This window comes from Trichosurus vulpecula, chromosome 8 (assembly GCF_011100635.1).
Source record: "Trichosurus vulpecula isolate mTriVul1 chromosome 8, mTriVul1.pri, whole genome shotgun sequence".
NCBI classification, from domain to species: domain Eukaryota; kingdom Metazoa; phylum Chordata; class Mammalia; order Diprotodontia; family Phalangeridae; genus Trichosurus; species Trichosurus vulpecula.
The window spans coordinates 110,792,833-110,810,509 of record NC_050580.1 but is presented as its reverse complement, the minus strand read 5'-3'; the positions used below and the strand labels follow the sequence as shown (position 1 = coordinate 110,810,509).

The window sequence follows — 17,677 nt, the reverse complement described above, 5'->3', positions numbered from 1 at the left end:
GTGGATTAAATAATTATTATTATTATAATAATCCACCACCTTGTGACTAATCTCTAGGTGGTTAGTCTCTGGGCTTGACTAAGCTGGTCTTCACAAGACAGTTCATTGTCAGGTCTGTACTCCCCACCCATGTTATGGCTCACAGCCTCTCCACTCCTCATCTTGTGTCATCAAATACATTCTCCAAAGGGGATCCATCCAACAAGTGGAGGACCCTATGCTAGGTGGGTATCAGGGCAGGATGCAGGCTGTCCATCTGTTATCACACTCACTCAGTGCATCTCCTTTTTTCTGGTCATAAAATGGGGAAGGAGAGAGGCAACAAGCATTTATTAAGTAGTTACTATGTGCCAGGCCCTCTGCTAAGTACATTAGAAATATTATCTCATTTGAACCTCACAACAACGCAGGGAGGAAGGCTCTATCATTATCCTCATTTTACAAATAAGGAAACAGAGGCAAACAATGGTTAAATGACTTGTCCAGGGTAACACAGCTGTTGTGTCTAAGGCTGGATTTGAACTCAGATCTTCCTGACTCAGGGCTACCTGGTTGCCTTAGAGGACATCCATTATACCACTTTTTAAACACAGATCTTGTCCAGTTTCCCAGATATAATCCATCCTCCTCCCTTCCTCCTATTCTGGGTCCAGTTCATTCTCTATCAGCAAGTCTGTCCAAAATTAAGGGTACCAATGACGAAGCTCAATGGGCTATCCATTCAACTTCATGCCAAAGTCTGGACAATAAACATTCTTCATCCATTTGGCTTTTCCATGTGGATTATTACACTAAACTCTTCTGAGTAGTTGGAAATATTATTTAGGGGGCTCTGTTTTTTTCAAAGCTTGATGTATTTAGGACTATATAACATCTGTAAACAGGAGCACTGGAGGACCTCATCATCGATATGTGGGAAGTCATGTGGAATAGGAGATAGAGCATTGACTTTGGAGTCAAGAAGACCTGGGTTCAAATTCTGCCTCACACACTTCTGAGTTTTGGGACTGCAGGTTAAGACATTTAATGTCTCTGTGCCTCAGTTTCCTTATCTATAAAATAAGGAGAATAATGGCACCTACTTACAGGGCTGTTGTCAGGATCAAATGAGATATGTGTAAAGCTTTTTGCAAACCTTAAAGTGTTATATAAATGCTGGCTATGTTTTAAATTTTTATTTCTTTTTTTCTATTAGCAGTTACTCTTTCATTTGGATTCTGTACTGAACAGCTGCCCAGCTCCCTGATTGCTTCGTGTTAATAATTAGAGGATCACTGAACAAAATTATAGATGTAGTTCATCCACCAAGGAACCTTATATGGTCTTAATATATGTGTGTGGACCATAATTGTTAGACTAGAACCTTTAAGATTACATATTGCTTTACTGAATCAGGTGGTGATGTATTTCTTTTGTGGGCAACAAACAACAAACACAGCGGAACATTCAATTCTCTAGAACTTTTAGTCAATTGTGAGACTATGAAGATGTGGTCTGTTGTGGAACAAAATTTGCAAATGCCCATACCCTTCTCATATTTTCATCATTGATACGCCTGTAGATGAAATGACAAAACTGGCATGTAGGATGGTAGTTACTGATGTTTGCTCTCTCAATTCCCCGCCCCCCCCCCACTTTTTCTTTGGTATCGATGTTATCCATGATTTTTGCTTCCAAATCTTAAGTATCTTTCCCTTTTCCAGATACACTAAAAACTAACTCCTCAACTCTTTCCCAATTTACAAAAAAAGAGACTATTGTTTCCGTTAGTGACTCTGCCTGAAGTCTTCTGACTTTAGAGATTCTTCTCAAGATCTACCCAACTTCCTTCTTGGTCCTTTGTGTGCTGGCCTGCGTTTTCACTGACACAAATCCTGAGGCTGTTCTGTGCCTCTCCAACCCTCCCTTCTCTTCACTAGATCCAGAGACATCTGAGAGGTTTTAATCCTCTATCCAACTCTGTCCTAACAAGAGAGGCCTCCTTCATCTTCTGAATACACCATTCAAAGTTAACAGACATCACTTTTAAACTGAGAGATTCTCTGGGCTGCTGTTGACTAAGGTGCCAATCCATTTTGGCATCCTTCTGCATTTTCAAGGGAAACTAAATCCCTCACTATTCCTGAGGCAGTGAAGGTGGGAAAGAGCCTGAAATGGGTTGTTTTCTGAACACAAGATTAATCTTTGATTGCCAAAAGCTAGCCATGTCTTCCATGAATGATGCTTCAGTTCAGGTTGGTTTGCAGGGCCTCAGATTAACCTACAGTGCCAACTCACACCCTGCTCCCAGGGAGAGAAGAGTTAAGAGGCCACATCTGCTCACTGACAACTTTGTCCAACACCCTGTGATGGTAGCCATGAACCAGGCCAAGGCCATTTAGAAAGGGAGATGAGAAGTCTGGGGAAATTGTAATTTTTCTAAATACTAGGAGACAGTACAGGACATTGACATGATCCACAAACAACCTCACAGGCTGTGGAAAGAGAGAGGTTGGGATCTGGAATAGTGTTCCTCATTCACTAGTTCTCAGTCTCGTCTTCCCAGTGTTCTATAGAGGTACATATATAAGGCCCTTGGGTTAATAAGGCTACAGAACCTCTTCCATATGCACTAACAGCTCAAGAGACCTGAAGAAGAGGAAGGAGAGAGGCTGGCATCACTCACAGCTTCATCTCTGGTACGGAGGCTGAAGGAGACTCTACTCGTCTCTTCTAAGGCCAGAGCAAGCAATAAAATTGTGAAATATAGACATCTTTCCCATCTTGTGCCTCATGTCCTCTCCCTTCCCCCATCTAGGCATCTGAGGTTCTCTAGCTCTCTCCAAACCTGTTCTAAGGACAAACACCTACCCTTACTTGCTGACAACTAAATGTGAAAATTCACCTTATCTCTCCCTGTGGAATGAGAGGCTTTAAATGGGTAATCAAAGGGATTTCAGGCTTCACTAAGCAAGCGGGAGAGACATTTTTAAGGGAGGCCAAGAAGCTTGCCAGAATCACTTAGCACACTGGCATGCTCTGCCTGTTCCTGAAGACACCTTCACTCTAATTCAAAAACTCACAGAATGGTAACAATTGGAATGGACCCCTACAATCCATTTTAAAAGAAAGAAAAGTGATCCACGGAGGGGTTCTGAGTAACTCAAGATCACGTAGCCAGTTCTAGAGACAAATAAAGGACTAGAACCCAGGTCTCCTGGGTCTTAGTCTGGGAATAAAATTATGCAGACTGACCTAAATGAGATAACATAAAATACGATTTGTTATGCGTGGAGGGTCTCTCTAATTCCTACCCAGCTTAGCCCAAACTTAATTATAGGAATTCGAATGACTCAAAAAGTCAGCCTCTAGTATTTTCACCCAACAAGATATGATCATATAATGCAACTTCTTCTAAGGAAAATAAGAAGGATTTAGGAAGAATAGGAGCAGGGGTGGTATAGCATGAGTATGCATTAGAGAGATTAAATATTACCTTTAAAAATGAAAAAAGTCCTCTGACACAAGCAATCTGTTCCACGTGACTAACTTCCAGCTAAGCTAAGCCTCATTATTTCCAAAGAGGCCTGACAGCACTGAAGTTAAAAGTTTAGGAAGTGGGTGGACATGACATTGTTCAAAAATTTAAAAAAAAAAAAAAGGTAAACATTTATGTAGTCAGGTCCAGCCCTAATCATTCCCCTCCTGGACTGCTCCTTTTTCCACCTCATCAGGTTTTTGGTAATTAATTGTTGAGGAAATGAGCTCCCTGCTGGTTAGCAACTTAACTTATCACATTTCAAGGCTCACAATGTGTCTCCTGAGCCTTTTCTCCGGTGGCTTATATCCAGGGCTGGGGTCCCAATCAGACCTGATTCTGGCATGGATCCTATAAATGTGGGAGGCTTAAGCTCAGAGGACTGACAGGCTGGTATGTAGTCACAGCAGGCCTAGCAAGAAGCCCACTTACACATGGACAAGCTAGCCCCTAAAGGTCCCTGGTCATGCAGGAGAAAACGCACCCTGCCTGCAGTAGAAAAGGTCAACCTGGAGGCCAAGCAATAACAGGCCCATTTGATCAGCTGACCCTTTAACCAAGCAAGGCTTCCTCTTCCAAGCCCTGCCTATTTGCTTCCCTACCAATGCCTAGTTAGCAGCTCTGCAGTTGGGGGACCCCTCCTCCTGCATCCCTACACACATACCCTCTGCCTGTCCAGCCCACCTCAGCAGACACATGGACCAGGCTCTGAGGCACTTTTTAGAATGCCAGCCAATGTTCTCCTGCCTGACATCATCAGAGAAACAAAGTGGGAAGTCATCGCCCACTGCTGTTGGCAGACTCTGGGTACCACCTACCCCAGATTACAGACTGGGAGAATTATTCCGGGGGAAGAGGAAAAAAAGACCATAATTACAGCGATAGAAACCCCAACTTATATACCAAGGGGCCGGGGGGAGGGGTGGCTTGACCAGCACAAACTGCTCCTCTAGCCTATAATCTTGCTTACTTCTTTTTAAATACAGGCATCACAAGATGATTGGGCATCCCCTCCCCCCCTCTCCTGTCATTGCAAGGAAGCAGGAAGAGATGGGGGAACTTTAGCTCCACCACTCTGCTGTTTTTACAAATCAGTCAGTCACTGATTCCAGTGTCTCAGGGAACCTCCCCCGCACCTGGTCTTCCTGTGAAAGCTCACCTGTTGTGTGGAAAACCCAGAGATCATGAGAAATACCAGCACAAAGCTATCACTCTGCCCTGCATTACGCTCTGGATAAGGGCTATTTAAAGAAATCCCTTTAACCGGCCTTGGCTCAGGAGAAAACAAACGCCGGATCTGGTCCCAAGCAGGGTCAGGAGAGGAAGGCAATGGAAAGTGTGTTTACATTTCAGAGGTCACCCTCCCCACACAGTTTCACTCATTATTTGAGAGCACGTCAAACTGGAAAGACACCGATGAACACCTTCAGCGTGAGCTCTTTGTCAATGGACACTTCTCCCCTTTCCACCTATAGCCAACTTCACAGGCTTTGTGTCCGACAACACCTACCTGGACGAGGATTAAAAGTTTATGTTTCCCCTTAATATATATTGGTTTTTTTCACTCCCCTTCAGCCAAGGCACATTTATAACTCTATTTTTCACTATCAGTCATATTAGCTCTGCCATCCTTTTGAGGGTGGTTAACGGAGAAATAGCATGGGGGTAGTGGAAGAAAGCCATCTCTGATTCGGACTGGCTGTTGCTACCAGGAGCAAATCATCTAAACTCTCAGTGCCCCCAGGTAATTCTCTAAAACAAGTTACAGAAAAGCAATTAATTATAACTAGGATCAATAAGAAAGTGATACAGGATCAATCTTCATCTTTTCACAGACCTTTTGCCAATCTGCATTGATAAAGGGAGTTTTTCCACCAGAAGTCCCCTATACTTGGTCCTGCCAAAAATAAATAAATAAACAAACACATGGAAGCCTGGTCTCCACATCATTCCCAAGCAGATGAGAATTAGCTGTGAGTGGGCCTCCCGAAAACAGCCAGGAGACCTCCCAAGGGCTTTGGGGAAGATCACTTGGTAATTATGACTCTGAAGTTCAGGTACTCTGTCTGCTCCCAGACAGTCATTTGTTTTTTACATTGGTGGTTCCATAGTCAGCTACACTCTGGAAGGACCATTTCCTCCTAGAGAGCCTTGTCTTGCCTTCAAACTCAGAGGAGACAGGAAATCCACTGTGGTCCTATTGCATGGAACAGGAGATGGATTTTCCACAATAGTCTTTGGAAACAAGGCAGAAAATTCCATGTAAACAAAGAGAATGACAGCCACAGTTCACTAGCTACCCAGCACCCCCAGGCTGTCTTTAGTGCCTGTCTCGGAAAGCCCAGAGGTTTCTGGAGATCTCTCAAGGAATGAAGGCAATCCAAAAGACACAGGTTCTATTCTTCCTATAGGTGATCCTGGGATCACCGCACCCACAAAATTACAAAGCTCCTAATACATAGACCCTGGCATTTGTTAAGCACTTAATACATGCCAAGCCATGTACTAAACACTGGGAATAAATAATCTGTCAATAAGAGTTTATTATTACCCATGTGCCAGGATATAAAAAATGAAAAAAAAAATCGTTCTTTAGGAATTTATATTCTAATGTGGGAAATGAGTATATATGAAAGTATATACAGAATAAATATAAGAAGAATCAATATGAATAAATATAAGCAAACCCAGTATAGAAAAATCTAAATAACAGATAAATTAGGGAGATGATTTGCTTTAGATATCAAAATTATCAAAACTTTCCTTTAAATAGTGAGTTGTTGTCGTATATTTAAAATATGGTACGATTTGCCCTGTAAAAAAAAAAAGGATTAATATACAACTTTTCAGGTTCACATCTATTATTGCACGTAAAGCAAAATTCATCCATAATTTGATTGGCTTATGGACTGAAAGTAGGAAAAAGATGCTAGCTAGGAGAAATTCCTTAGGCCTTTCTTCCTGAATTGTTAGCTGGTGTTCAAATAAATACTATGCACAACATTTCCCTTTAAAATAAAAACCAAGTGCTCAGTATCATGGCACAGGAGAAATAATGCTGAACTGGGGACCAGACGACCTGGGTTTAAATATCAGATCTTCCCCCTTACCGTGTGACCTTGGGCAAATTACTCAGCTATTCTGGCACTGGGTTTGCTTAGTTGGATCAGACTGGATCTTGGTGTTCTCCGAGGTCCTTTCCCTCTCTGAGTCTATGATTCTTAGGAGAGAGATAACTCTCACCCAGATTAGAACTTCATCTCCTCCCATGAGAAATTCCACTTAGTTACCTGTGGAACTTATGTGCTGTGCATTATCTCTCCATCTGGTCTACAAAGAAGGCAAGGACAGTGTCTCATTCAAAGTGCTCTGTAAATCCTGGAAACAGGAGCTATAGAATGAGTTATTATTCTTTTTAATAGGGTTGTTATGAAGATCAAATAAGATAACAAAAGCAAAGTGCTTTGTAAACCTTAAAACACTTGGAGGACTAGCTGTTATAATATTATAGTATTATATATTATAATAATTATACTATCATATTTGTTGTTGTCTAGTTATTTCAGTCATGTGACTCTTCATGATCCCATGTGGAGTTTTCTTGGCAAAGATACTGAAGATAATATATTATTATAATGTTATAATATTACTATCATGATATAATAATTAATAATAATAATTTCAAAGCCCTAGCATGGGTCTGAGTATGTTAGGTACCCAGTAAACATTTCTTCAATAAATGAATGAATGAATGAGAGTGGAAGTAGGAGACTTGTCTGTCTTGGGACATCTGTATCTATGATCAGGTTCTGTGGGAGAAGGTTCATTTATTCAATAAATATTTATTAAGATCCTACTATGTGCCAGGCACTGAGCTAAGCACTGGGGATGCAAAAAGAGACAAAAAACAGTCTCTTCCCTAAAGGAGCTTTCAATCTAATGGAGGAGGCAACATACAAATATATACAAAGAAGCTATGTATAGTATAAATATGAAATAATTAAAAGAAGGAAAGCATCGGAATTGGGGAAGGCTTGCTGTAGGAGGCAGGATCTTAGTTGGGACTTAAAGGAAGCCAGGGATGGCAGTAATTATGGAGCAGAGAAGGGAGAGTGTTAAACATATGAGGGATGGCCAAAGAAAATGCCTGGAGCCAAGAGAAGGGGTGTCTGGTTGGTGGAACAGCCATATGTATGGGAGGAGCAGGAGAAGGTGGTAAGCTGAAGGAGAAGCAATTGTGAAGGTGACTTAGATGGCTTTGGAATCGTTAAAAGAAAAATCTAGGGATTTAATTTAAGGAGGCTAAATTTGGGAGAAAGAGAAAGGGAGGAGGAAGGAGGGCTCAATTGAAGGCGAAAGTGCTAGGATTAAAGGAAGAGAACAACTGAATGAGAAGGAAGATTTGAGGAAGAAGATTTGAATAGAACTAGAAGAGGAGAAAAAGAAGTGACAGGAGGAGGATCTTAAGCTAAAAGAAAAGAACTCAAAAAGAGGAGGTCAAAGTAGATGGTAAGACAAGGCAAGTGGCTAATAAAACAAGGTGGGGAAAGGGAGCTGAGGTGGTTGTTGAGATGATAAGATGTAGCAGGGAGGCAAGAATTAGCGAGGTGATCCCAGAGTTGTACTGAGTCCAGCCCCATCCCAGGAAATCACCATTAAAGAGTAAAGCAAGATGGCAAAAACAAGGTAAGAATAATTGGTAAGGCAAGATCAGTGGTCAATAAAACAAGGAAAGGGGGATTTGGCTGTGGCTGTTGAGATCCTAAGATGTGTTAGGGTGCTAAGAAGTAGAGGGGTCATCCTGGAGTTTACTGACAATCCCAGCATCATCTAAGGAAATCTGTCATAACAAGTCTCCAGGGCAGCCTCCAGCAAGAACTCCAGCGAGGAGGATCTCACTTTCAGCAAGAATGGGGGGGCAAAAATAATTTTCACAATAACCTTCCCAGAGCACTGACGTGTAAACTTCTGCCATGGCCATGAAACTGCCATCTATGCACAAAGTGAAGGTCAGTCATGTTGCTTCCCAGAAGAAAAGGCAAAGGGGGCCTGGGGAATATCTGTCCTTTTTTTTTAAAAAATGCAGAGACAAGAAGACAGGCCAGAAAGAAGCATAGACAAGCAGGATGTCTCTGAAAACTACAAGTCAATCTTATAAAAGAAAAGCAAGCTGTATATAAGAGATCTGTATCTTCACATACAATTTTCATTTTCAGTTCTACCATATATATGCAAATATATGTGTGTACATACATGTACATATATATGTATGTATGTATATATATACATATATATATATTTATCATTTAGTATTTGCAAGTTCAGAACTTTAAAAAAAAGGAAAAAAAAAGAAAAATCATAGCCTTCCCTTTCCCCTCCTCCCTACAACACTCCACCTAAGGAATACCTCTCTGTTCTCCAGCTTATCAGGCAAGAATGAAGTATTCTGGATTTTTAAAAAAACCACACCAATAAAAAACAAATGAAAGCTTCTGTATGAAAAGTAAAGTGCCTTATCTTTCCCCTAAGCATCCCCTCTTCCTAATTTCCCTATTACTACTATGTATTAACATTCTCCCAGTCACTTGGGCTTACAATCTAGGTGTCACCCACAACTACTTTCTCTCAGCCCTCCCATCTAACCTGTTGCCAAGGCCGATCATCTGCTTTCACAACCTTCTGTCCTCTGACCTCATCACTACTTGGTGCAGGCCATCATCACCGCATACCTGGACTATTCCAATAGGCTGCTGATCGGTATCCCCGCCACAAGTCTCTCCTGATCTAGTCCATCCTGACTCAGCTGTCAGACAGATCTTTCTAAAGCACACGTTTGATTTTGTCACTCACTTCCCACTTCCCCTCATTCAGTAACCTCCAGTGGCTCATTGCTACCATCTCCAGGATCAAATATAAATTCCTTTGTTTGGCTTTTAAAGCTCTTTATGACCTGGCCCTTTGCTATCTTTCCAATCTTTGTGCACCATACACCCTCCCCGCTCCACCAGAGGAGAGAGTGAGGCTGACAATTTTGCACAGCTCTGCCTCACTTAAATCCAGTTCAGGAGCAAGTCAAGAAATCCCCCTCATGATGGCATCAGTCCTCTTCAAGAATGAAGGGGAACAACAATAAAAGCAAGAACAGCAATTCTGCTGTCCAGCGATGCCACCTTCCTTGTTGTTCCAAAAGACACAGGTTCTATTCCTTCTACAGGTGATCCCAGGATCACTGTACCCACAAAATTACCAAGCTTAGGAGCCAAGCCATGCATTAAGCACTGTCTTCCAGCTCTGGATGTTTTTGCTGGCTGTCCACCATGCCTGGAATTCTCTGCTCCTTCACCTCTGCCTCTTAACTTCCCTGGCTTCCTTCAGATCTTAGCTAAAATTCCACCTTCTGCAAGAAGTCTTTCCCAGCCATTCTCAGTACTAGTGCCTTCCCTCTGTGGATTATTTCCAATTTATCCTGAATAGATCTTGCCTGTCTGTAGCTGTTGCCACATTGCCATTTAACTGTAAGGCACTTCAAGAGCAGGGACTGTCTTATCTTTCTCTGTATTCCCAGTGCCTGGGCAAGTCAATAACTCCGACCAATGTCAAGAACCTGAAGATGAAAAAAATGAGGGAAGGGAAAAGGGAAGAAGAAAAGAATACTGAGCACTTTGAGCTTAAGTAACCCATATGAGGATCTTCCTGAAGAGGAAGGAGCTGGACTTTCTAAGTAGAAACAATGATAGGACCCCCAGGAGCTGTTAGGTAGGCAAGGATCAAAGGAAGAAGAAGGTAAGAGTAGGTGCTAATTCCCCTGATGAGAAGTACTGAGTAAGCTATGATAAGAGCTATGCCAACCTGACAAGATATCTGCCAATTTGATAAGAGGTTCAGAGAGGCTGGCTATCTTGTTGGGGCATGTATCCAAACCTCCTAAGACTTGGCCTACCAGACAACTACCACCCCCTCCTGTTGATTCACATAGGCACAAATGGTGGGTCAGAAAAAAGTCTGGAAATTACGCTCAAAGATGACAAAGTTCTGGGCAATACAATGAACACCTTAAGGGAGAAGCATGGCTAAACATCTGTTCGTCTGAAAATGATCTGAGGGGCTTAATGGATCACGAACTGTCAAAAAAGCTAATGTAATCTTAGGTTGCATTAAAGGAGGAATTGTGTTCAGAACTAGGGAGGTGACAGTCCCACTGTAACCTGTCCTGGTCAGACAACTTCTGTAGTTTGGTTGTAGGTGCTACATTTTAGGTGAGACATTGGTAAATCCGGTGCATTGCAGTTTTGATACACACTTAATAAATGTTTGTTGAATTGAATAACATAGAAAGTGTCCAGAGAAAGGCAACCAAGATGGTGAAGGGTCTTAAGATGATAGCACATGAGGATCAGCTAAAGGAATTGAGTATGTTTAGCTTGGAGAAGGGAATACTTAATGGAGTCATGATAGCCATCTTCGAACATCTAAAGGGTTGTCTTGTGGAAAGAGGCAATAGACTTGCTCTTTTTGGTCCACGTGCAAACAAGGAACAGTGACTGGAAATTACAAAGTGGAGTGTTTAGGCTTGATTTAAGTAAAAACTTCCTAACAAGTGGAACCATCTAAAAGTGGAATGAGCTGCCTTAGAAGACAATGGTTGCCCATTGACTTGAGGCCTTTGAGCAAATGCTTGATGACCACATGTGTGTGGGGTGTGCAGGAGGTGGGGAGATTCCTATTCAGTCATAGCTTGGGGGTGCCAAAGATCATGGATTCGGCTTCAGAGGTCCTGTGTATGTGAATCAGAGCTTTGCTATTTGTGACCTTTATAACCTTAGGAAAGTCACTTTGTTGCCCAATGCCTCAGTTTCACCACCTATAAAATAATGAGCTAAGATTCTTAACCTGAGATGCATTAACTTGGCTTTTTCTTTTTCCTTCGTTGATAACTGAATTCGTCATAATTGGTTTTTCTTTGTAATCTTATGTATTTTGTTTTATACATTTAAAAAACATTTTTCTGCTGGACATAGCATATGCCTGTAGTGCTGCCAGGTAGGCTAAGGTTGGTGGGTTGTCTGAGTTCAGAAAGTTAGAGCTGTAGTGGGGCTAAAGCCAAACGAGTGTCTTCATTAAGTCCTGCACCAATATGGCGAGCCCTGGGAGAGTGGAAAACCACCAGGCTGTGCAAGGAGAAGGAAATCAGCCTAGGCTAGCAAAACAGAGCAAGTAAAAGCTAATAGAGAGAGAATTTTGTCATTTTTCCTCATAGAGGGAGAAAGTCCACAGAGAATCTGACCAAAGTCCCCTGACACTACACAGTAATTTTCCAGGCAAAGTTAGGATTGAAACATGGTGGCCCCAAAACAGCATCCAGGAGCCTGAAAGATGACAACGGGCACTGTTTCTAGAAGTGCTTTTTGTTTCCGAGCACCCAGGAAAGTCCTGTGTTACCTGGGAGGAAGGGGATGATTCTTTGCTTGGGATCCTTCTGGCCACCTTCGATGGGGAACTTATCCAGAAGTTGCATCTATAAGGCAAAAGACAAGACGACAGAGTCTTAGGAGAAGGAACTTGGATGAGTTCTTACCTTTTACTTCCTCCCTGCTAATCCCAAACAGCCTTTATTAAGCCCTCTGGGCTGCAAAAGGATGAGTTATTTCTCAAATCCCTCATTTCACAGTGAATTAGCAAACCAAACACTGCAGCTGAGAGGGCAGGAGGTTGGCTTGTGTGTGGATGGGGGTGGTGGGGGTGCTTGTGTGCATATCAGGGGGAGAGAGAGTTCTCAAATGGGACACTGAAAGCTTCTTGTGAGAAGCCCCTCCATTGTCAGGGCTAGGATGAAGCAGGCCTCATAATGCCACCATTTTTCAGGATTTGCAAAATTAAATGGCTAACTTGAAGGTGCACTGGAAACACAAATTGGGCCTCTTTGGGCTTGTTGTCTTTTCTAAGCCATATTGGGGCAAGGCATGCTGTGTCTCCTGCAGTCTGAGAAGAGAGGAACATCCCACCTGACACTTCAGACAGACCACCCACCTAACAGAACCACTCTGCGGAAACAGGCCCACATGTTAGTTTAATCACAAAGCCAAATCCAATTCATTGCCACTGCTTCAGTAAGCCCTCCCTCCTCCCCCTTCCCAGCTTCCTACCCAAGACCTTCACTGTTTTTCTAGGGAAAGACTCACCAAGGGGAAGAGTCTCCAGGATTATAGGAAAACATTCTATCTTTTTGCAGGTTTTTTTTTTTGTAAATAATGCAACACTATTTAAACTGGGAAAACACCTAAGAAATTTAACTTGAATAGAGTTTGATACATCTTTGTTGAATCAAATTGGTTGAACCAGAAAGAAATGGAAGCCAGGAGAGTGTAACCATGTGCACTCACACAAAATACATGGTCAATCTCTCCAGCACCGGTGATTTTAAAAACTCCCTAAAAGACAGAACCTTTGGCATTCCAGAAGGAAGGGAGAACAGAGTAGAATTTGTTTCATATGAGACTCCTGTCTTTATTTTAAGGTTCCCTTGAACATAGGGATTAACCCTAAATATGAGCCAGCCCAGGACTTCTCAGATCTCAAGGTTTCCTATAGTTTTAGAAATCTGTGTCTAGGATTCTCTGTCAGGAGTCAGTAAGCACATTATGGAAGTGGACACTGAGATGTCTCATGCAAAGGGCAGCAGGTCTATGGTCTACCCCAGGAGCAGCTCCCCAACCCTGCCTGGGTTGTAGGGTAGGAGAGGTGACTTGCTGAAGATCAAACTGGTCCAGGAACAGTTCCAACATGAAGCAGTTCCTCAAATCTGAGTAGCTTTTCTTCTAGAATGAGGGGCAGTTCTTCAGCCTCCTCTCCAACCCCTCCCCAGCAAAAAAAAAAAAAAAAAGCCTAACAGAGACAGGCATGACAACAGGGAGAGTAAGGGAGAATTCTGATTTCTCCCTGTCTCAGTCATGCTCAGAAAAATAATCACAGGACTAGAGGGGAAGGTGACGTCCAAGGACATCTAACCTAACCCCACATTTTACAGATAAGAAAACTGAGGAGGTTTGAGTGACCTGACCATGAGCACACAGGTAATAAGTGTTACACCACTCAGTGCGATTAGACCTTAGGTCCAATTGTGCTTTTAAAATTAAAGTGTTTCTTAGAAGGAAGGAGTCTATCTGTCTTAATGAAGAAAATGATGGATTCTGGGTATTCCTCAGAAAAGAGGAAAGGGTGGCTGCTTGGTTACCCTGTTCCATTCCTTACCATTCCTTCTATGGCCTCTCATAAAAGCCTGCCCAATATGCCACAGATTAAGTCTAGGCTACCATGAGGCCAAGAGATGCACCAGCCCACAGTTCTGGCTCCACCCCACCTTTCCTCCCTTGCTCACTGAAAATGGATCTCTTTCACACACTGCTTGGGCAGTACTAGCCTAACTGGCTATTATCTGAACTCAGCTCTCCATCTCCCACAGCCACACCTAGAATGCACTACTTCCTGGTCTCCTCTTAGGATCCCTTAGTTTCTGTCAGGGCACAGCTCACATGCTATCTCCAAAGGAAAGCCTTTCCTGATGCCCCCAACCCCTCCCAATCAATCATGTACTTGTTTATCTTTTTATATGTTGTATCTTTCCCCATTAGCCTATAAACTCCTTGAGGGCAAGAAACTGCCTTTATTTTTGTTTTTGTAGCCCTAGCACAGGGGTGAGGAACCTGCGGCCTCAAGGCCACATGTGGTCCTCTAGGTCCTCAAGTGAGGCCCTTTGACTTGGATTCAGACAAAGGGCCACACTTGAGGACCTAGAGGGCCACATGTGGCCTCGAGGCCGCAGGCTCCCCATCCCTGTCCTAGTACCTAGCACAGTCCCTTGCTATGTGATATAGGCTTAATCAATGCTTGTTAGTCTGGATTAAGTTGGAAGCACTCCTCTATATGGGGCCGAGACAGACCCCTAGATGACCTGCCCATCTCCCTCCTGCTCCAGCTTTATGGACAAAGTCTTCCGAGCTTGAAACTCACTGCCAAAAGCTAGCATCACCTAATCCTACTGACACTTCTAAAACAACAGAGATCCAAATGTTTGGGTCTGCTTTACCCTTCATCTCCACTAGCCAGCCAGCAGGGTTGGAAAAGGAAATATTTCTAACCAGCTGCTGGGGCAACATTTTCTCTGCACCAAGAGGTCATCTTTCAAAGAAATCAAATCTCTCAGGCCCCAGTGAACATGCAAACAAAACAAAGACTGCCCAGCTGGGTTTACTTTAGGAAACAGCGTGTAGGTCTCATAAGAATTGCGTTTCCAGCATCTCTGCCCCCACAAAATGGACAAAGGCAGAAGCAAAGGGCCAGGACATCTGGGGTAACATTTTCCCAACAGGGAGTCAGACTGGTAGTTAAACAGATCACAGCTTCGAGGGTCAGTTGATAAATTCAATTTAGGCAGAAATTTATTGTAGTTAAGAATGTAGTTAAGAGTACTGAATTAAGATTTTGATGGTATTGGGCAGCTAGGTGGTGCAGTGAGTAGAGCACCGGTCCTGGAGTCAGGAGGACCTGAGTTCATATCCGGCTCAGACACCTGACACACTTACTAGCTGTGTGACCCTGGGCAAGTCATTTAGCCTCATTTGCCTCACTTTCCTCATCTATAAAATGAGGTGGAGAAGGCAGTGGCAAACCACTCCAGTACCCTTGCCAAGAAGGTGTCATGACGAGTTGGCACAACTGAACAATAACAACCACAACAAACGTTAGCTCTAACACTAAGCTTTTGCCAAATACTCTAGGATATACCACCTCATTTGATCTCAAAATGGAAACAACACAAGATTTAGAGCTAGAAAGCCAATCAGAGGTCATGTAATTCAAACTTTGAGAGAGTAATCTGCCTAAGGTCACACGGGAAGCAAGTAGTGAAGACAAGATTTTGAATCTAGGTCTTCATATGGCTAATCCAGTAGGTTTTTATCATCAAAAATGTAGACAATTAGAAGGGGCTTGGTTGTGAAAGGCCTGTAAAAAGTCATTTTCCTATCATTAATAAAAGATAGGATGGGAATGGAGGGGGAGGGAAGGGTGGATCAAGAAGGAGGGGGTAGGTGAAAGCAGAAGCTATTGAATAATTTTACTACTCTGTATTCATTCCACTAGGAAGATAAATTCAGTCTCTCCTGCAAGGCCCTGGCTCAAGCTGTACCCACGGCCATGATCCAGATTCCCAGAGCTATTCTTGGAGAGAAAGGCGTTTGGCTAATACAGCCTTTTTCAACCACATCAAGAAGCTTACCATGTAAAACTTTGAACTATTTATCTAAAGGGTGGATATCAGCATGGGAGATAGAATAAACCACAGCAGGGAGAGCCTGGCTGGCAAAAGCTGGGGAAGCTGAGTGATTCCCTCCTCCTGACTCCCTTTCCCATTAACATAGCTCAGTAGCAAACAAAGTTGGGACACATTAGCTGGAAGCCCAGCTTAAACACATCTATGGCCTAAAAGTCAGTAACTTTTTCTGTCCTCCAAGGCAGAGAAGAGTCAGTCAGTCAGTCAGTCAGTCAATAAACATTTATTAGACACCTACTGTGTGCTGAGAACTGTGCTAAGCACTAGAGAGACAAAGTAAGGCAACAAGACGGTTGTTATTGTCAAGGAACTCACAGTCTAATGGAGGAGACAACATGAAAACAACTATATACAAACAAGATATGTACAGGGTAAAGTGCAGTTTGGTGGTGCAGTAGATAAAGCACTAGGCTTAGAACCAGGAAGACTCATTTCATGAGCTCAAATCTGGCCTCCAACACTTACTAGCTGGGTGTAATAAAAATGTTGCTAGCAGCTACTGTGGCGGTGTAAGGCCAATAACACCAGCGCACAGAAGGGCTGCTAGCATAGGTTCTTTGATTTGCTTTTCTAAGGAAAGCAACTTTAAGGGGTTAACAATCTTACTTTAAGCAAACATACATGTATCATTCACTTAGTTCAGAGGGAAAGCCAGCACCCTGAACTTCAGAGCAAATACAAACAGAAATTACAAACACAAACAATATAAACAGAGCAACATTTCTGTCTAACCAAATCACAATACATAGTTACCAGAGAAGCACCAACATCTGGCTTTTCAAAGGGAGTGGGGGGGGGCGGCGGTGGGGGCGCTGCTTCAACAGCATAGCCGGAGTCTCCTCACTGACAGTCTTTCAGTGAGTGTGCCCCCAAAGGCAAACCACCAACCTCAGAACTCTTATACCCTGTTCAGAGCCCTGAGGGTTCAAAGCCTAGCAAAAAAAATTTGGGACCTGAGGCCTCACACCTAGTTAGTGAAAGGGTGTGGGCTTTCCTCTAATCAGGCCTCCCTTTGTTGGCCCCACCTGAGACCTATTCAATGGGCAGGAAAGATCTTTCACTTACAGATTGGCCTCACTTAAACCTGTTGGCCTCAGTTTCCTCATCTGTAAAATGAGCTGAAAAAAGAAATGGCAAACCACTCCAGTATCTTTGGCAAGAAAACACCAAATGAGGTCATGAAGAGTTGGACAAGACGTAACTCAACAACAACAACAACAAATTGGAAACAGTCAACTGAGGAAAGGCACTAGAATTAAGGGAGATTGGGAAAGACTTCCTGGAGAAGGTGAGATTTTTATCTGGGACTTGAAGGAAGTCAGGTGTCAACTTTCTCTTCCCAATCTCTGATCCCAAATTCCTCTATCCCAGCTCCTGAGAAAGCCTAGGAATCTCCATCTCTGTGACTACTCAAGGATCAAATGCTGAGGCCTTTACCATGGAGAATGACTGAATAGTCATAACCCAATCATTCTTCCTGGGGGGATGAGGGGGGAAGAGAGTTGAAAAAAACAACCCTATTTTCCCCTCCCCTGCCCTTCCTGACCAACTCAGGGACACTCATCAGACACAAAGCCTTCTAGGTTTTTCTTTCCTTCCTCTCTTAAAATTGGATTCATTCTAAAAAGGAATCCAAACTTTTAGCCCTGAAAAACTAATAAGAATAGATGATAAAATATACATACTTCCTCTTGAAAGAGAGGCAGGGGACTACTAGGAAAGAATGTTTTATACATTGTGAGATGAGGTCACTGTATCAGGTGTTTTTGCTTAAAACTCTTTTTCTTCATTAAAAGGGAGGGTTCAATTTAGGTGGAAAGGGCAATATTTTC

The 17,677-nt window shown here is 42.8% G+C and overlaps 1 protein-coding gene across 1 annotated transcript in view; it reads right to left on the bottom strand.

The window, feature by feature from the left end:
• Positions 1-17,677, bottom strand: part of SH3PXD2A (SH3 and PX domains 2A) — a 338,878-nt gene that overhangs the window by 205,750 nt on the left and 115,451 nt on the right. The window contains exon 3 of the mRNA XM_036734422.1: positions 11,957-12,032. Coding sequence (XP_036590317.1) covers positions 11,957-12,032 — 76 coding nt within the window. The remainder of the gene's footprint in view (positions 1-11,956; positions 12,033-17,677) is intronic.